Raw genomic sequence first — 21,541 nt, forward strand, 5'->3', positions numbered from 1 at the left:
ATGAACCAAGGAATCTGACATTTATCGAAGGAAACAAAAAGGAAAAACAGAGTTTGGTGACTTCCCACTACAGTAGACACTAATACACTGAGACTGGATATCTTGGGAACATAATTTTGGACGTTCTAACAGTTTCTTTGAATTCTGGATCATAACCTAGAGTAGCTACAAAATATAAGCAACATACACTTGTTGCCTACTACATCTGAAAACCTTTGTGCATAAATACATGTATGCATACTAATGCACATGAACACATACACATATGACTACAGATAATTTCTCACCTGAAAATACCTGCCCACTTCTTTAACAGAGTTTCACTATATTGATCTCTGATTTCTAACAGCATGTCAAAAAGCTGATTTACAGGGAAACCATACACCTGAAACAAAATAAAAAAATCACTTCAGTTTCTAAGGAAGGAGGTTTTTTTTGTTTTGTTTTGTTTTGTTTTTTGTTTTTGGCAAAATGAGAGGGATAAGATACTGAAAAAAATTACATTCTTTGAATAGCAAATTAAATAAAACCATGATGGTAGAATCTTTCATTCACACCTAATATCTAGCATTTATCTCTTAAGAATTAAATATACCCAGTAAAATGTTTAAGCCAGTGAGAAAAAGATGAAAATTAAAATCTATATATAAAGGGCATAATATCGGCGAAGTCCTCCCTACAACCCCTCCTATAAGTCCTAATACCTATAGTAAGAGTTCACAGAAGGGAGAGAAAGTAAAAATTCTTCGAATCTCATCCACTTCTAATGCTATTCTGTTAGATATAATATGTGGTTCAAATCAACCATCATTATTCAAGATGGTAGTTAAAGAAACTGCAGACTAACTCAGGTGCCATATATGAATTAAAAACATTGTGAAAAACTAATATAGTCGGTGGTTCAATTAATTGATTTGATATGAGAGAAAAAAAGGAGGTGGAAACTACATATGAAAACATAATGGCTCAGGGTAAAGCTCAGGAAATGCTATGAAGACATAAAAATACCTAGTTCCTAGGAAAATAATAAACTCAACTTAAAACTAAAAGGGAAGTTATCCAAGCTTATGTAGATTTTTTCTTTGTTCATTTTTGTTGTTGCTGTTTTTCTTCTGTTTGTTTGTTTGTTTGTTTGTTTGTTTGTTTTAAGACGAAGTTTCACTCTGTCACCCAGGCTGGAGTGCAATGGCACTATCTCAGCTCACTGCAACCTCCGCCTCCCAAGTTCAAGAAATTCTGCTACCTCAGCCTCCCAAGTAGCTGGGATTACAGGTGCTTACCACCACACCTGGCTAATTTTTGCATTTTTACTAAAGATAGGGATCCACCATGTTGGCCAGGCTGGTCTCAAACTCCTAACCTCAAGCGCTCAGCCCGCCTCAGCCACCCAAAGTGCTGAGATTACAGGCATGAGCTACCACGCCCAGCCAGAAATTTTTTTTTTTTTTTTGAGATAGTGTCTCTATCACCCATGCAGGAGTGCAATGGCGAGATCATAGCTCACCACAGACTTGAACTCCTAAGCTCAGGCAATCCTCTCACCTCCATCTGGGACTACAGGAATGTGCTACCACTCCCTGCTGATTTTTTATGTTTTTATTTTTTGTATAGGTGGAGTCTCACTATATTTCTGAGGCTAGTCTTGAACTCCTGGACTCAAGCAATTCTCCTACCTCAGGCTTCCAAACAGTGAGGATTACAGGCAAAAGCCACCAGACCCAGTCAAGAAAAAGGTTTAGAGCTGATGAAATACTAATCTAGATGAGCATATGTAAACAGAAGTCACATACCTGAAGTGTGTCAGCAAAAAGCACAATGAGATTCTTCAAATCTAACACAAGGTTTGGATCAGAGCAGTAAGACTAAAGTAAATAAATGAAAGACAAAGAAGGAAAAATATGTTAATAGTAAAATGAAATTAAATTTTTTTTTTATTTAATTGTTTAATGCTTTATCTGGCAAATTATTTACCTGGTAAATTCTTTCCCTAGAAATCATTCAACACTTTCCTGGTACAAGGTAACACCAGATTCAGTCAGGGAACAGCTGAACACAGCAAGTTCAATAACCATGATCTATATTTTCAACACTTAGGAATTTGAAAATGCACTTATAAATAACTCTTTGGTTAAAGAAGAAAACCAAATTAACACATTTTAAAATGAACAACAATAAAAAAACTTCATATCAAAAACTATGTTATGTGGCTAAAACCATTTTCAAAATAAGTTTATATCTATGTAAACATTACAAAACACAAAAGATGAAAATAAACAAACTAAGCACTGAACTCATGAAACTACGGGGGAAAGCCAATGAACCATAAGTAAATGAGAGAATAAAATTAAATTAAAAACAGAAACTAATGAAATTAAAAATGATATGGAAGACTTTATTAAATGAAACAAAGACCAAGTTAAAAATAAAATCAATAAAATAAACAAATCTTAGACAAAACTGATTAAATAATACAGAGAAAATAACGTTAAACAACATAAGAAATAACACATTTAAAGCAGTTAATAGAGGGAAATGTATAGCACTAAATGCCCACAAGAGAAAGCAGGAAAGATCTAAAATTGACACCCTAACATCACAATTAAAAGAACTAGAGAAGCAAGAGCAAACACATTCAAAAGCAAGCAGAGGGCAAGAAATAACTAAGATCAGAACAGAACTGAAGGAGATAGAGACACAAAAAACCCTTCAAAAAAATCAATGAATCCAGGAGCTGGTTTTTTGAAAAGATCAACAAAGTTGATAGACTGCTAGCAAGACTAATAAAGAAGAAAAGAGAGAAGAATCAAATAGACACAAAAAAAAAATGATAAAGGGGATATCACCACAGATCCCACAGAAATACAAACTACCATCAGAGAATACTATACAGAGCTCTACGCAAATAAACTAGAAAATCTAGAAGAAATGGATAAATTCCTGGACACATACATCCTCCCAAGACTACACCAGGAAGAAGTTGAATCCCTGAATAGACCAATCACAGGCTCTGAAATTGAGGCAATAATTAATAGTCTACCAACCAACAAAAGTCCAGGACCAGAAAGATTAACAGCCGAATTCTACCAGAGGTACAAGGAGGAGATGGTATCATTCCTTCTGAAACTATTCCATTCAATAGAAAAAGAGGGAATCCTCCCTAACTCATTTTATGAGGCCTACATCATCCTGATAACAAAGCTTGGCAGAAAAAAAAAAAAAGAGAGAATTTTAAACCAATATCCCTGATGAACATTGATGCAAAAATCCTCAATAAAATACTGGCAAACCGAATCCAGCAGCACATCAAAAAGCTTATCCACCATAATCAAGTCGGCTTCATCCCTGGGATGCAAGTCTGGTACAACATAAGCAAATCAATAAACGTAATCCAGCATATAAAGAGAACCAAAGACAAAAACCACATGATTATCTCAATAGATGCAGAAAAGGCCTTTGACAAAATTCAGCAGCCCTTCATGCTAAAAACTCTCAATAAATTCGGTATTGATGGGACGTATCTCAAAACAATAAGAGCTATTTATAAGAGACCCACAGCCAATATCATACTGAATGGGCAAAAACTGGAAAAATTCCCTTTGAAAATTGGCACAAGACAGGGATGCCCTCTCTCACCACTCCTGTTCAACATAGTGTTGGAAGTTCTGGTCAGGGCAATCAGGCAGGAGAAAGAAATAGAGGGTATTCAGTTAGGAAAAGAGGAAGTCAAATTGTCCCTGTTTGCAGATGACATGATTGTATATTTAGAAAACTCCATCGTCTCAGCCCAAAATCTCCTTAAGCTGATAAGAAACTTCAGCAAAGTCTCGGGATACAAAATCGATGTGCAAAAATCACAAGCATTCTTATACCCCAATAACAGACAAACAGAGAGCCAAATCATGACTGAACTCGCATTCACAATTGCTTCAAAGAGAATAAAATACCTAGGAATCCAACTTACAAGGGATGTGAAGGACCTCTTCAAGGAGAACTACAAACCACTGCTCAAAGAAATAAAAGAGGACACAAACAAATGGAAGAACATTCCATGCTCATGGATAGGAAGAATCAATATCCTGAAAATGCCCATACTGCCCAAGATAATTTACAGATTCAATGCCATCCCCATCAAGCTACCAATGACTTTCTTCACATAATTGGAAAAAACTACTTTAAAGTTCATATGGAACCAAAAAAGAGCCCACATTGCCAAGACAATCCTAAGCCAAAAGAACAAAGCTGGAGGCATCACGCTACCTGACTTCAAACTATACTACAAGGCTACAGTAACCAAAACAGCATGGTACTGGTACCAAAACAGAGATATAGACCAATGGAACAGAACAGAGCCCTCAGAAGAAACACCACACATCCAGAACCATCTGTTCTTTGACAAACCTGAGAAAAACAAGCAATGGGGAAAGGATTCCTATTTAACAAATGGTGCTGGGAAAACTGGCTAGTCATATGTAGAAAGCTGAAACTGGATCACTTCCTTACACCTTCTAGAAAAATTAAATCAAGATGGATTAAAGACTTAAATGTTAGACCTAAAACCATAAAAACCCTACAAGACAACCTAGGAAATACCATTCAGGACATAGGCATGGGCAAGGACTTCATGTCTAAAACACCAAAAGCAATGGCGACAAAAGCCAAAATTGACAAATGGGATCTAATCAAACTTAAGAGCTTCTACACAGCAAAAGAAACTACCATCAGAGTGAATGAGCAACCTACAGAATGGGAGAAAATTTTTGCAATTTCCTCATCTGACAAAGGGCTAATATCCAGAATCTACAAAGAACTCAATCAAATTTACAAGGAAAAAAAAAAACCATCAAAAAGTGGGCAAAGGATATGAACAGACACTTCTCAAAAGAAGACATTTATGTAGCCAACAGACACATGAAAAAATGCTCATCATCACTGGCCATCAGAAAAATGCAAATCAAAACCACAATGAGATACCATCTCACACCAGTTAGAATGGTGATCATTAAAAAGTCAGGAAACAGGTGCTGGAGAGGATGTGGAGAAATAGGAACACTTTTACACTGTTGTTGGGACTGTAAACTAGTTCAACTATTGTGGAAAACAGTGTGGCGATTCCTCAAGGATATAGAACTAGAAATATCATTTGACCCAACCATCCCATCACTGGGTATATACCCAAAGGATTATAAATTATGCTGCTATAAAGACACATGCACACGTATGTTTATTGCGGCACTATTCACAATAGCAAAGACTTGGAACCAACCCAAATGTCCATCAATGATAGGACTGGATTAAGAAAATGTGGCACATATACACCATGAAATACTATGCAGCCATAAAAAAGGATGAGTTCATGTCCTTTGTAGGGACATGGATGAAGCTGGAAACCATCATTCTCAGCAAACTATTACAAGGACAAAAAAAACCAAACACTGCATGTTCTCAGTCATAGGTGGGAATTGAACAATGAGACCACTTGGACATAGGAAGGGGAACATCACATACTGGGGCCTATTATGGGGTGGAGGGAGGGGGGAGGGATAGCATTAGGAGATATACCTAATGTAAATGACGAGTTAATGGGTACAGCACACCTACATGGCACAAGTATACATATGTAACAAACCTGCAAGTTGTGCACATGTACCCTAGAACTTAAAGTATAATTAAAAAATTAAATAAAAATCAAAACCTTACCATAAAGAAAAAATATATAAGAAATACAAAAGAGACAATAAGTACAGAGGAAAATAAAAATTACAAATAATGTCCATGTATAACCTCATATCTACAAATCAGAAAAGTTAACTGACATGGAAAATAAACTCTGTGGGCAGGATACAAAAATGTGTATGTCATTTTTGTAAAAGTTCATTGATTTTGTTATTCAAATTCTTTAATTATAATTTTTGTTACTTGCTCTCTCATTGATCGCTCAAGTCCTGAAACAGGTGTTTTTTTTTTTTTTTGAGACAGAGTCTCGCTCTGTCGCCCAGGCTGGAGTGCAGTGGCGCAATCTTGGCTCACTGCAAGCTCCGCCTCCCGGGTCACGCCATTCTCCTGCCTCAGCCTCCTGAGCAGCTGGGACTACAGGCGCCCGCCACCGCGCCCGGCTAATTTTTTGTATTTTTAGTAGAAATGGGGTTTCACCGTGGTCTCGATCTCCTGACCTTGTGATCCGCCCGCCTCGGCCTCCCAAAGTGCTGGGATTACAGGCGTGAGCCACCGCGCCCGGCGAAACAGGTGTTTTGAATTCTCCCATAATTATGCAGCTTGTCTGTGTCTCTTCCCATTACTAACAGTTTTTGTTTTATACATATTGATGCTTCCTTATAAATGGGCTATTACCTTTTCATTAGATTAAAACTAGTATTAATACAAAATACCCCTCTCCTCTCCTGTTTTAAGATCTTCAAATTCATTTCTACTTTCCTTGTAGAATATCACCACTTCTGCTTCCCCTTCTTTATTTTCAATCTTTTCAGCTAATCTTAATTTATGAATATCTCCTATAAACATAGTATAAAACTTTTTAATGCTTTGTCATTTCCTAGTGATATGGTTTGGATATTCATCCCCTCCAAATCTTACATTAAAATATGATCCCCAGTGTTGAAGGTGGCACCTAGTAGGAGGTGTTTGGATCTCTCATGAATAGCCTACTGCCCTCCCCTGAGGTAATGAGTTCATGTGGGAGCTAGTTGTTTAAGGAGCCTGGCAAACCCACCCCTTGCCCTTGCTCCCTGTCTCACAATGTGACACACTAACTCCCCTTTGCCTTTTACCATGACTCTAAGCTTCCTGAGGACCTCACCAGAAGCAAATGCTGGCACTATACTTCATGTACAGCCTGCAGAACCTTGGGCAAAATAAACCTCTTTTCTTTAAAAATTACCCAGTCTCAAGTATTACTTTTAGCAACACAAACGGATTGATAAACCTGGGATTACTGACATTTACAAACCTACTCAAGCCACTTTTCGGTACGCTTTTTAAAATTTCCATTAGTGTTTTTATTGGGTCAGCTCTGTTTAATTATCTTTTCGTGGTTAATAAATTATATCCTTTTTGCCCATTATTTACTGAAAGTAAAATTTGGAGTCTTCATTAAAACAACAACAACAACAACAACAACAACAAAAACACTTTTTTCCCCCCTCACAGGGTTTCACTCTGTCACCCAGCCTGGAGTGCAGTGGCAGGATCACAGTTCACTGCAGCCTCGACCCCCTGGGTTCAAGCAATCCTCTCACCTCAGCACCCCCAAGTAGCTGGGGCTATAGGCACAAGCCACCACACCTGGTTAATTTTTTTTGTTTTTTGTAGAGATGGGGTTTCATTATGTTGCCCATGCTGGTCTCAAACTACTGGGCTCAAGCAATCCACTTGCCTTGGCCTCCCAAAGTACTGAAATAACAGGCATGAGCCACCACGCTTGGCCTAAAAAAACTTAAACATGATGTCTCTCCTTTTGTAGGAATTAATAGCATTAATTACAAATAATAATACATTATTTAGATTTATCTATGAATTGTACTAATTTTGGCATACATTTTATTTAATCCTATCTCATCTGATATTTTGCATTTTGTTTTTATTTTTTGAAGAATAAGAAGCTCTTAAAGATAGGATAGGTAAAGAGGCTGGGCGTGGTGGCTCACGCCTGTAATCCTGGCTCTTTGGAATGCCAAGGCTGGCGGATCACCTGAGGTCAGAAACTCCAGGCCAGCCTGGCCATTATGGAGAAACCTTATCCTCACTAAAACTACGAAACTTAGCTGGGCATGGTGGCATATGCCTGTGGTCCCAGCTACTCATGAGGCTGAGGCACGAGAATTGTTTGAACCCAGGAGGCAGAGGTTGCAGTGAGCAGAGATTGCACCACTGCACCCCACCCCAGGCAACAAAGCAAGATTATATATCAAAAATAAAAATAAATATAAATATAGGATGGGTAAAGAGTAAACTTTGAATCCTCACGTTTAAAAATGCTTTTATTTTGCCCTCTCACTAAAATATAAAATTTCCAATATAAAAAAATTGTCTCCTGTCATTTACCCTGTTTGACACTCAATGTATCCTTCCAACTTTAAGAATCTGCTCTTTTCACTACACTGGAATTTCCCCTTCTTTTATTTTATTACTACAGTACCCTCTTTCGTCACTGTCTTTCCTTTCTAAATCTCTATTAAATACAACCAAAAGTCTACACCAGCTATCCTTGTTTCTTAACTTTCCCTTCCTATTTCTGTGTCTTTGCTCTCTGTATTTTGGGGTATGCATTTGACTTTATCTTCTTAATCAGCATAATATATGGTCTTATCCATTTAATCTCTGAATATCTCAATTCTTATCATCATAAACTTCTAAGAGGCCAATTTTTATTTTGGATTCATACCATCCTTTGGCTTGCTTCCATCATTTCTGCCCTGTTATAATATCTTGGATATCTTAAGGAATCTCTCACTTGCTCTTGGCTTTTGTACTAGTTTGAAATATTATGTAATAATTGTAGTGTGCTACAATTGTTATAACTGATGAGCCAATACCAACACAATATTACTAAACAAAACTCAGAGTTTACATTAGGGTTTACTCTGTGTTATATATTCTATGGGATTTCACATACATAAATATGTTCCACCATTATATTATCATTGAGAACTGTTTTGCTGTCCCCCAAGTACCCTGTGCTCTGCCTATTCATCCCATCCCTCCCTCTCCCAACTCCCAGGCAACAGGGATAGTTTTCTTTTCTCCATAGTTTTGCCTTTTCCAGAATGTCATACAGTTGGGATCATATAGAATGTAGCCTTTTCAGATTGGCTTCTTTCATTTAGCAATATGCATTTAAGGTTCCTCTGTGTGTTTTCATGGATTGATAGCTCATTTCTTTATATCACTGAATAATATTCCACTATATGAATGTACCACAGTTTGTTCCTCCATTCACCCACTGACAAACATGGTTGCTTCCATGTTTTGGCAGTTATAAACAAGCTGCTATACACATCTGTGTGAAGGTTTTAGTTTTCAATTTATTTGGAAAAACTCCCAGGCATACACCTGCTAGATTATATAGTAAGACGATGTTTAGTTTTGTAAAAAACTGTCAAACTGTCCTCAAAGCTGGCTGTACCGTTTCCATTCCCACTAGCAATGAATGAGAATTCCTGATGCTGCACATTCTCTCAGGCATTTGGTGTTGTTAGTGTTCCGGATTTCCTTGATGACACAGGATGATGAGTATGTTGTTTTTTTTTTGTTTTTTTTTTTTTTTTTTTGAGACAGGGTCTCATTCTGTCTCCCAGTTTGGAGTGCAGTGGAATGACCATGGCTCACTACAGCCTCAGGTTCCTGGGATCAAGAGATCCTCCCACTTCACGCTCCTGAGTAGCTGGGACCACAGGCACATGCCACCATGTCTGGTTAATTTTTTAATTTTTTTGTGGACGGTATCTCACTACATTGCCCAGACTAGTTTCAAACTCCTGGGATCAAGTGATCTTCCTGCTTTGGCCTCCCAAAGTGCTGGCGTTACAGGCATGAGCCACCATGCCTGGCCTTGTTTTCTTGTTTAAGAGTTCATTGTACATTTTGAACACCAGTCCTTCATCAGATATGTGATCTGCAAAGATTTCTCTCAATCTGTAGCTAGCCTTTTCATTCTCCTATATTGTCCTTAATTTGTATCCACCTAAATACTGAGACTTAATCAATATTTTCTCTCTCAACATTATGAGTGGAAATAAGCCATATGTATAATTTTCTTTCTAGCTTCTTTCATTTAACATTATATTTGTGAAATTCATGAATGCTATTGTATATAGCTATACTTTGGTTATTTTCAGGCTCTATAGTATCCAATGTTTGAGTTTAACCCAGATTATCTATTTTACTATTGATGGATATTTAAGTCATTTCTCATTTTAAAATCCAACAATGCTGGAAAGATATTCTTACATTTTTATTATGGTGTATTATGGCAAATTACTGAAGAGAATATAGTTAGAGAAAAGTGGATCCATGGGGATCTTTAAGTTTATAAGATATTACACTTTTGCAAAGTGTCTTATCAATTTAAACTTACTCCCTTAGTAGTGTATCGGAGTTTCTATTGCTCCAAATCTTTATCAACATTAGTACTGTTAATTCTTGAATAATGTTACCTCATTTGGTTCTAATTTGCATGTTTTCCCAGCCAGGTGGATTCCTTCTTTCATAAAATGTTTGTCCTTTGCTCATTTTTTCTCATTTGAGATGTCTATCTTTATTGTAATGATTTGGTAGGAATTCTTCATATATTCTATATTAGTTTGTGTTGGTATATACAAATACCATTTTTCACTATGTGGCATAATTTTCTACTAGATTTTGTGAGGTTTTATTCTTATAATTTTAATGTAGTTTGATGTTTTGTGTCTGAATCTTTTCCTTTATGGATAGTGCTTTTAGTTTTCAGTTAAGAACTCCTTCCATATCCTGAATCATAAAGATAATTTATCATATTATCTTCTAAAAGATGAATGGTTTTGGCTTTCACATTTTCGTATTTTATCCACCTGAAATTCAATCTTTGGTGTATATTTTCCTTCATCATGACAGTCAGCTGTCCCACTGCTATTCATTTAAGTCTGACTTCTATCCACAGACCTTCTATGCCACCTAATACATATCCCAAGGATCCATATACATATGACACTGTTTGAAGGTCCATTATCTATCCAATGACAATATCAGAGGATCTTAATATGATTTTTCAATTGTCTTGGTATACAAATACATTATTCTCAGTCTTAAGGAATCTCTCACTTGCTCTTGGCTTTTGTACTAGTTTGAAATATTATAATTAGGTTTTAAGACAGCCATCTTCCCTATAATAAAACTATTGAAATTTGATTGATACTAAATTAAATCTATAGCTCAATTTTGAAAGTGCTGATATCTTTATAATAATAACTCTTCCAATCAATGAACATGGTATAGCTCTCAATTCTACTTAGGTCTTCTTTAACCCATTTTAATTTCTGAATGACATTTTAGAATTTCTCGACAGGAGTCTTGACTATCTTTAATACATTTTGGAGGACTGCTTTTATTAGTTTCAGGAAATTCTCTCCAGTTTCTAATTTACTAAGAAATTTTACCGAGGGGGCGGAGCAAGATGGCCGAATAGGAGCAGCTCCAGTCTCCAACTCCCAGCGCGAGCGACACAGAAGACTGGTGATTTCTGCATTTTCAACTGAGGTACTGGGTTCATCTCACTGGGGAGTGCCGGACGATCGGTGCTGGTCAACTGCTGCAGCCCGACCAGCGAGAGCTGAAACAGGGCGAGGCATTGCCTCACCTGGGAAGCACAAGGGGGAAGGGAGTCCCTTTCCCTAGCCAGGGGAACTGAGACACACAACACCTGGAAAATCGGGTAACTCCCACCCCAATACTGCGCTTTAAGCAAACAGGCACACCAGGAGATCATATCCCACACCTGGCCGGGAGGGTCCCACACCCACGGAGCCTCCCTCATTGCTAGCACAGCAGTCTGTGATCTACCGGCAAGGCAGCAGCGAGGCTGGGGGAGGGGCGCCCGCCATTGCTGAGGCTTAAGTAGGTAAACAAAGCTGCTGGGAAGCTCGAACTGGGTGGAGCTCACAGCAGCTCAAGGAAACCTGCCTGTCTCTGTAGACTCCACCTCTGGGGACAGGGCACAGTAAACTAAACAAACGCAGCAGACACCTCTGCAGACGCAAACGACTCTGTCTGACAGCTTTGAAGAGAGCAGTGGATCTCCCAACACGGAGGTTGAGATCTGAGAAGGGACAGACTCCCTGCTCAAGTGGGTCCCTGACCCCTGAGTAGCCTAACTGGGAGACATCCCCCACTAGGGGCAGTCTGACACCCCACACCTCACAGGGAGGAGTACACCCCTGAGAGGAAGTTTCCAAAGCAAGAATCAGACAGGTACACTCGCTGTTCAGAAATATTCTATCTTCTGCAGCCTCTGCTGCTGATACCCAGGCAAACAGGGTCTGGAGTGGACCTCAAGCAATCTCCAACAGACCTACAGCTGAGGGTCCTGACTGTTAGAAGGAAAACTATCAAACAGGAAGGACACCTACACCAAAACCCCATCAGTACATCACCATCATCAAAGACCAGAGGCAGATAAAACCACAAAGATGGGGAAAAAGCAGGGCAGAAAACCTGGAAATTCAAAAAATAAGAGCGCATCTCCCCCGGCAAAGGAGCGCAGCTCATCGCCAGCAACGGATCAAAGCTGGACGGAGAATGACTTTGACGAGATGAGAGAAGAAGGCTTCAGTCCATCAAATTTCTCAGAGCTAAAGGAGGAATTACGTACCCAGCGCAAAGAAACTAAAAATCTTGAAAAAAAAGTGGAAGAATTGATGACTAGAGTAATTAATGCAGAGAAGGTCCTAAACGAAATGAAAGAGATGAAAACCATGACACGAGAAATACGTGACAAATGCACAAGCTTCAGTAACCGACTCGATCAACTGGAAGAAAGAGTATCAGCGATTGAGGATCAAATGAATGAAATGAAGCGAGAAGAGAAACCAAAAGAAAAAAGAAGAAAAAGAAATGAACAAAGCCTGCAAGAAGTATGGGATTATGTAAAAAGACCAAATCTACGTCTGATTGGGGTGCCTGAAAGTGAGGGGGAAAATGGAACCAAGTTGGAAAACACTCTTCAGGATATCATCCAGGAGAACTTCCCCAACCTAGTAGGGCAGGCCAACATTCAAATCCAGGAAATACAGAGAACGCCACAAAGATACTCCTCGAGAAGAGCAACTCCAAGACACATAATTGCCAGATTCACCGAAGTTGAAATGAAGGAAAAAATCTTAAGGGCAGCCAGAGAGAAAGGTCGGGTTACCCACAAAGGGAAGCCCATCAGACTAACAGCAGATCTCTCAGCAGAAACTCTACAAGCCAGAAGAGAGTGGGGGCCAATATTCAACATTCTTAAAGAAAAGAATTTTAAACCCAGAATTTCATATCCAGCCAAACTAAGTTTCATAAGTGAAGGAGAAATAAAATCCTTTACAGATAAGCAAATGCTTAGAGATTTTGTCACCACTAGGCCTGCCTTACAAGAGACCCTGAAGGAAGCACTAAACATGGAAAGGAACAACCGGTACCAGCCATTGCAAAAACATGCCAAAATGTAAAGACCATTGAGGCTAGGAAGAAACTACATCAACTAACGAGCAAAATAACCAGTTAATATCATAATGGCAGGATCAAGTTCACACATAACAATATTAACCTTAAATGTAAATGGACTAAATGCTCCAATTAAAAGACACAGACTGGCAAACTGGATAAAGAGTCAAGACCCATCAGTCTGCTGTATTCAGGAGACCCATCTCACACGCAGAGACATACATAGGCTCAAAATAAAGGGATGGAGGAAGATTTACCAAGCAAATGGAGAACAAAAAAAAGCAGGGGTTGCAATACTAGTCTCTGATAAAACAGACTTTAAACCATCAAAGATCAAAAGAGACAAAGAAGGCCATTACATAATGGTAAAGGGATCAATTCAACAGGAAGAGTTAACTATCCTAAATATATATGCACCCAATACAGGAGCACCCAGATTCATCAAGCAAGTCCTTAGAGACTTACAAAGAGACTTAGACTCCCATACAATAATAATGGGAGACTTCAACACTCCACTGTCAACATTAGACAGATCAACGAGACAGAAAGTTAACAAGGATATCCAGGAATTGAACTCATCTCTGCAGCAAGCAGACCTAATAGACATCTATAGAACTCTCCACCCCAAATCAACAGAATATACATTCTTCTCAGCACCACATCATACTTACTCCAAAATCGACCACGTAATTGGAAGTAAAGCACTCCTCAGCAAATGTACAAGAACAGAAATTATAACAAACTGTCTCTCAGACCACAGTGCAATCAAACTAGAACTCAGGACTAAGAAACTCAATCAAAACCGCTCAACTACATGGAAACTGAACAACCTGCTCCTGAATGACTACTGGGTACATAACGAAATGAAGGCAGAAATAAAGATGTTCTTTGAAACCAATGAGAACAAAGATACAACATACCAGAATCTCTGGGACACATTTAAAGCAGTGTGTAGAGGGAAATTTATAGCACTAAATGCCCACAAGAGAAAGCTGGAAAGATCTAAAATTGACACTCTAACATCGCAATTAAAAGAACTAGAGAAGCAAGAGCAAACACATTCGAAAGCTAGCAGAAGGCAAGAAATAACTAAGATCAGAACAGAACTGAAGGAGATAGAGACACAAAAAACCCTCCAAAAAATCAATGAATCCAGGAGTTGGTTTTTTGAAAAGATCAACAAAATTGACAGACCACTAGCCAGACTAATAAAGAAGAAAAGAGAGAAGAATCAAATCGACGCAATTAAAAATGATAAAGGGGATATCACCACCGACCCCACAGAAATACAAACCACCATCAGAGAATACTATAAACACCTCTACGCAAATAAACTGGAAAATCTAGAAGAAATGGATAATTTCCTGGACACTTACACTCTTCCAAGACTAAACCAGGAAGAAGTTGAATCCCTGAATAGACCAATAGCAGGCTCTGAAATTGAGGCAACAATTAATGGCCTACCAACCAAAAAAAGTCCAGGACCAGATGGATTCACAGCTGAATTCTATCAGAGGTACAAGGAGGAGTTGGTACCATTCCTTCTGAAACTATTCCAATCAATAGAAAAAGAGGGAATCCTCCCTAACTCATTTTATGAGGCCAACATCATCCTGATACCAAAGCCTGGCAGAGACACAACAAAAAAAGAGAATTTTAGACCAATATCCCTGATGAACATCGATGCAAAAATCCTCAATAAAATACTGGCAAACCGGATTCAGCAACACATCAAAAAGCTTATCCACCATGATCAAGTGGGCTTCATCCCTGGGATGCAAGGCTGGTTCCACATATGCAAATCAATAAACATAATCCAGCATATAAACAGAACCAAAGACAAGAACAACATGATTATCTCAATTGATGCAGAAAAGGCTTTTGACAAAATTCAACAGCCCTTCATGCTAAAAACGCTCAATAAATTCGGTATTGATGGAACGTACCTCAAAATAATAAGAGCTATTTATGACAAACCCACAGCCAATATCATACTGAATGGGCAAAAACTGGAAAAATTCCCTTTGAAAACTAGCACAAGACAGGGATGCCCTCTCTCACCACTCCTATTCAACATAGTGTTGGAAGTTCTGGCTAGGGCAATCAGGCAAGAGAAAGAAATCAAGGGTATTCAGTTAGGAAAAGAAGAAGTCAAATTGTCCCTGTTTGCAGATGACATGATTGTATATTTAGAAAACCCCATTGTCTCAGCCCAAAATCTCCTTAAGCTGATAAGCAACTTCAGCAAAGTCTCAGGATACAAAATTAATGTGCAAAAATCACAAGCATTCTTATACACCAGTAACAGACAAACAGAGAGCCAAATCAGGAATGAACTTCCATTCACAATTGCTTCAAAGAGAATCAAATACCTAGGAATCCAACTTACAAGGGATGTAAAGGACCTCTTCAAGGAGAACTAGAAACCACTGCTCAGGGAAATAAAAGAGGACACAAACAAATGGAAGAACATACCATGCTCATGGATAGGAAGAATCAATATCGTGAAAATGGCCATACTGCCCAAGGTAATTTATAGATTCAATGCCATCCCCATCAAGCTACCAATGACTTTCTTCACAGAATTGGAAAAAACTGCTTTAAAGTTCATATGGAACCAAAAAAGAGCCCGCATCTCCAAGACAATCCTAAGTCAAAAGAACAAAGCTGGAGGCATCACGCTACCTGACTTCAAACTATACTACAAGGCTACAGTAACCAAAACAGCATGGTACTGGTACCAAAACAGAGATATAGACCAATGGAACAGAACAGAGTCCTCAGAAATAATACCACACATCTACAGCCATTTGATCTTTGACAAACCTGAGAGAAACAAGAAATGGGGAAAGGATTCCCTATTTAATAAATGGTGCTGGGAAAATTGGCTAGCCATAAGTAGAAAGCTGAAACTGGATCCTTTCCTTACTCCTTATACGAAAATTAATTCAAGATGGATTAGAGACTTAAATGTTAGACCTAATACCATAAAAATCCTAGAGGAAAACCTAGGTAGTACCATTCAGGACATAGGCATGGGCAAAGACTTCATGTCTAAAACACCAAAAGCAACGGCAGCAAAAGCCAAAATTGACAAATGGGATCTAATCAAACTAAAGAGCTTCTGCACAGCAAAAGAAACTACCATCAGAGTGAACAGGCAACCTACAGAATGGGAGAAAATTTTTGCAATCTACTCATCTGACAAAGGGCTAATATCCAGAACCTACAAAGAACTCAAACAAATTTACAAGAAAAAAACAAACAACCCCATCAAAAAGTGGGCAAAGGATATGAACAGACATTTCTCAAAAGAAGACATTCATACAGCCAACAGACACATGAAAAAATGCTCATCATCACTGGCCATCAGAGAAATGCAAATCAAAACCACAATGAGATACCATCTCACACCAGTTAGAATGGCAATCATTAAAAAGTCAGGAAACAACAGGTGCTGGAGAGGATGTGGAGAAATAGGAACACTTTTACACTGTTGGTGGGATTGTAAACTAGTTCAACCATTATGGAAAACAGTATGGCAATTCCTCAAGGATCTAGAACTAGAAATACCATATGACCCAGCCATCCCATTACTGGGTATATACCCAAAGGATTATAAATTATGCTGCTATAAAGACACATGCACACGTATGTTTATTGCGGCACTATTCACAATAGCAAAGACTTGGAATCAACCCAAATGTCCATCAGTGACAGATTGGATTAAGAAAATGTGGCACATATACACCATGGAATACTATGCAGCCATAAAAAAGGATGAGTTTGAGTCCTTTGTAGGGACTTGGATGCAGCTGGAATCCATCATTCTTAGCAAACTATCACAAGAACAGAAAACCAAACACCGCATGTTCTCACTCATAGGTGGGAACTGAACAATGAGATCACTCGGACTCAGGAAGGGGAACATCACACACCGGGGCCTATCATGGGGAGGGGGGAGGGGGGAGGGATTGCATTGGGAGTTATACCTGATGACGAGTTGATGGGTGCAGCATAGCAACATGGCACAAGTATACATATGTAACAAACCTGCACGTTATGCACATGTACCCTACAACTTAAAGTATAATAATAATAAATAAATTTAAAAAAAAAAAGAAATTTTACCATAAGTTTATTGTGTGTTTTATTACTTTTCTGTATCTACTGAAATGACTATATATTTTTTGTTTTTTAATCTACAATTATGTGCATTATATTAACAGACTTTGTAACATTGATCTAAGCTAGCATTTGCTACTAGAAACTCAACCAAATATATTGTTTGTTGTAAATGGCTGGATTCTGTTTTTTAATATTTTAAGATTCCTGATTTATATTTATAAATAAGTCTGATCTATATTTATGCATTTACAAGGTCTTATACTACTCTCATCTGGTTTCATTATCAAGATCATATATGCATTATAAAAGGAGTTGGTACAGAAGAAGCAGGGTTGAGAAAAGAAAAAAAATAACGCAAAAAAATTAAGATGAATTGGCATTTCCTCATGTCTATTCTCCGAGTATTTATGTAAGAACAAAATTGAAGATAAAACTGCCTAGATAGGAGATTTCTTTGACGGAAGAATTTTGACTGTTTTTTCTTCTACTTCTGGTTCACCCTTATCCTGAAAGGAATAGCCCTTTCCAGCTTAATGGGGGAAGGGCAGCGCATTAGACTCTCCATCTTGAATAGGCCCAAGAGGCTGTGCAAATCCAAGTTTGAGTTATGAACTCTGGACTAAGAAGTGACTTCAGGAAAAAGGCAGCTTGAGTATTTAACCTATCTATCTACTCATTTCCCTTTGATTTAGCTGAGCAATTCCTTACTATCCTTACTAAGTACTTTAAGACTTAAATGAATATCTTATATGTTATATATAAAATGCAGCATTTCCAATTGTTTCCAGCTAAGGGATTGGTACTAATAACCTAGTCTTCTACATCCCTAAAATCATAAATATTACTTTGTAAATTTTTCTTCTAGCCCGTAATTTGTATTTGCTAAAGAATGGCTATTCTATTTGTTTATTGTGGTCTTCCATGTGATATAATTGGTTTTCTTCAAATATTTTATGACTCTTGGCTGTTTGTTCATATTTTGGGCTGAAGGACTAGGTTGATTAGTATAGTTGAATCTTAAAAATACTTTTTTCAGTATTATCATATTATCATTAACAATCATATTAGCAGATCTTTTAATATTGAACTATTCCTGAACTCTCCTTTATACTAGGCATATTAAATCTTTTAATATATTGCTAAATTTACTAAGTGAAGTAGATTATGCAAGATCTTATGTTTCGAAATCAGCACATATTAATACATGAAATATCGAATTCGAATGCTGCACATATTAATACATGAAATATCGAATCTTTCAAAATGTTTCAATTTACACTAATAATTTAATCAGAAAAAGTAAAGAGTCATTTTAAATAGCCATATATAATGCTAGAAAATATAGAAACATTTGATAAAGAATGTAGTCACATAGACACAGTGTTTTTGAGATTCAATTTGATGTTTGGGTTGTTCTTATTTTGTTTGCTGGGTGCTACTAATAAATAGTGTTATGAAATACAGTCAGCATTTGTGGCACCAACACTCTGTCTCGCTAGCACAAGTAGATGGATACTACAGTCACTTAAAAAAATTGTTTTAATGTTAAATTATCTTCTGTCATTTACTCCTCACTATTATTCCTCAAACATGTTGAGATAAGAGCCCTTGCACTACCGTTCTTTAGGACTAAAATGATCATTTAATTGGTCTTCTTTGCATAAATGGTGACTCATTGATATTCTAATCTCAGAATGCCACTTCAAAAAGCAAACACCCTGTTTCCTAATCTGTCATTTTATTTTCACTGTCTGCATTGCATGATCACTGTCTGACATTCTTGTTACAATGTTTATTGGATATCTCTTCCAATCAAAATATAACTCTGAGAGCAAAGACTATCTATCTTGTTCATTGTCACATTCCCACTGCCAAAGCATAATCAATCTTTAAGAATTGAAGGAAGGAAGGAAGGAAGGAAGGAAGGAAGGAAGGAAGGAAGGAAGGAAGGAAGGAAAGAAGGGAGGGAGGGAAGGAGGGAGGGAGGGAGGGAAGGGAATTCATAGCCAGCATTCTCCACCTGAAATAAAGTGGATTATCACCAAAAATATATGCCGCATTAAAATGTATCAATACATCATGGGAACATAAAATTGGGCCACTTAATATGTTATAAACATTTTTTTTCAAAAGGTAAGAGTAGAACTGTGAACTCCAAATCAGTGTTTATAATATTAATAGGCACTATAGCAGGCAAAATGGTGTAGTGGCTAAGAACGTGGGCTCTAGAGTCAGACCATCTGGGTTTCAATCCGACTTCTACTTCTTACTGTATGGCACTAGGCTGGTTACCTAACCTCGCTGAGGTTCAATTTCCCAGACATAAGGTAAATATAATAATAATAATAATAATACCTACCTTTCTAGGGTTTAGTGAGGATGAAATAAGAGAGTATATATGAAGTAAACAGAACAACATCTGACACATAGAGAGAATAATCAATAGACGTTATCTGCTATTTTCTTATTGCAAAGGGCTTCTATAAAAGTGAGTTCAGTGGTAGAAAATGTGATAATCTGAAGGAGCTACTTCTATGTCTTTGAAGGACATATATAATTCCAAGTGAGTGATTCCAAAGACACACATATGTTGATTTTAAAGCGGTAAAACACTGAATAGTATATAGATAATCAGCTCTAAATAACAAGTTCCCTTGGGCTTCTTACATACCGAGTGGGTACGGAGTGCTGCGATCGTTTTTGAAAGTGCCATTTCCCACAGTTCATCAATGTAGGCTCTATTTACTAAGCCCTGGGTTGTATGTAAAATGTGATCTTCAACCACAAAAAAGCTAAGATTGAGGAAAAAAGAAAGCACAGCTGTCAGAAATTACAATTTTATTACTCTCTCTGGAGTTTGACAAGCATTAAGAGATACCATCAAAGGCAAAGTTAGTGGTCATTTCTTTCTTGAAGAAAGTTATTCAGTATCATAAATGAAATCAGGCTACTTGGATTAAAAATTATGTCTGTGATCATGATATCTTCATAACCACTCCTAGAGAGATTAGAGTTACATTTCTATTAAATTTCTATTAAATGTTAACAATGATATCCAGTAGTTTAAAAGGGAGGAAAATGTGTAGAGGTAATGGAGGCAAATTTTGTTTTATTAAGAAAATACCCAGCTATCAATACATTTCAAAAAAACAAATTTTAAAGAGATCACAAAAGCTAATATATACATCATATATATTATGTATTCTTTATATATATCTTTTAAGAATCCAATGCACAAAATATCAAAATAATTCCCTTCATGTGGACTCTGTCACCAAAGTGCTGAAAAGGCATTGTATAAAGGTTTCAAAAATGCGAAGTTATGTTTGAACAATCTTGTTGTGGCTTTTTGTTATTATGCATTTAAAATGTAGCTTTCATTGTCTTGTCTAAATGTTCATATTAATGAAAAAAAGTCTTTATTAGGGAATTTTTATGATATATTTTAATAACTAATTACATTGAAACAACTTAAATCTGAAAAAAATAAACCTGATGAAGAATCCAAGTTATTTCCTTTTCTTTTAACTGCAAAGTCATTATTTTGCAATTAGAACAAGATGCCTGTATTGGGATGTTTATTTGGGAAATGCAATTCCGTACCACTATATATATTCTAGAAGAGGGTGGCAAACTATATAGCCTATGGGATAAACCTAGCCCACTGCCTGTTTTTATAAAGATTGTTTTATTGGTACATAGCCATGCTTATCATTTATGTATCATCTACAGCTACTTTTGCACTGTAACAACAGAGCTAATCAGTTGTGACAGAGATCATATGGCCTACTAAGCCTAAAATATTTTACTATCTGGCCGTTTTGGGAAAAGTTTGCCAACTTTTGCTGATTATTTGGTTCCATCTACCAAAAACAAAGAAACAAAACATCAAGTGTAATAAGATTACAATTCAATGTTTTTCTCACTTTATCCACAAAAATGCCCTCCAGCAACATAATGTTGAAACCAGCAGGATATTCCTTTTAAATCATTAGAAAATCAAAAACAAATCTTGTCTTAAGGATTAAAAAAAGAAAATGAAAACAATTTACTAAGGAAAACCTCATTTATTTTTCCAACACTCACAAATCTATGTATGGAAAGAGTATAAATTTCAATAAATAAATAAATAAATATATATATATATATATATATATACACCTACCCTACAATTTGATTAAAATACTTCCTGTAGCCATCTAAAGTTTCATGCTGCAACAAAGCA

General features: G+C 37.2%; 1 protein-coding gene across 6 annotated transcripts in view; it reads right to left on the bottom strand.

The window, feature by feature from the left end:
- The window catches only part of LOC105465254 (exocyst complex component 6B), a 676,825-nt gene that overhangs the window by 345,691 nt on the left and 309,593 nt on the right, over positions 1-21,541 (bottom strand). For all 6 annotated transcript variants that reach the window (XM_011713573.3, XM_071076900.1, XM_071076905.1 and 3 more), the window contains 4 exons: positions 21,482-21,528; positions 19,988-20,108; positions 1,791-1,862; positions 288-385 (listed from right to left, as the gene is read on the bottom strand). In XM_011713573.3, coding sequence (XP_011711875.1) covers positions 288-385; positions 1,791-1,862; positions 19,988-20,108; positions 21,482-21,528 — 338 coding nt within the window. The remainder of the gene's footprint in view (positions 1-287; positions 386-1,790; positions 1,863-19,987; positions 20,109-21,481; positions 21,529-21,541) is intronic.

The sequence above is a fragment of the Macaca nemestrina genome, chromosome 13 (assembly GCF_043159975.1).
Source record: "Macaca nemestrina isolate mMacNem1 chromosome 13, mMacNem.hap1, whole genome shotgun sequence".
Taxonomy (NCBI): Eukaryota; Metazoa; Chordata; class Mammalia; order Primates; family Cercopithecidae; genus Macaca; species Macaca nemestrina.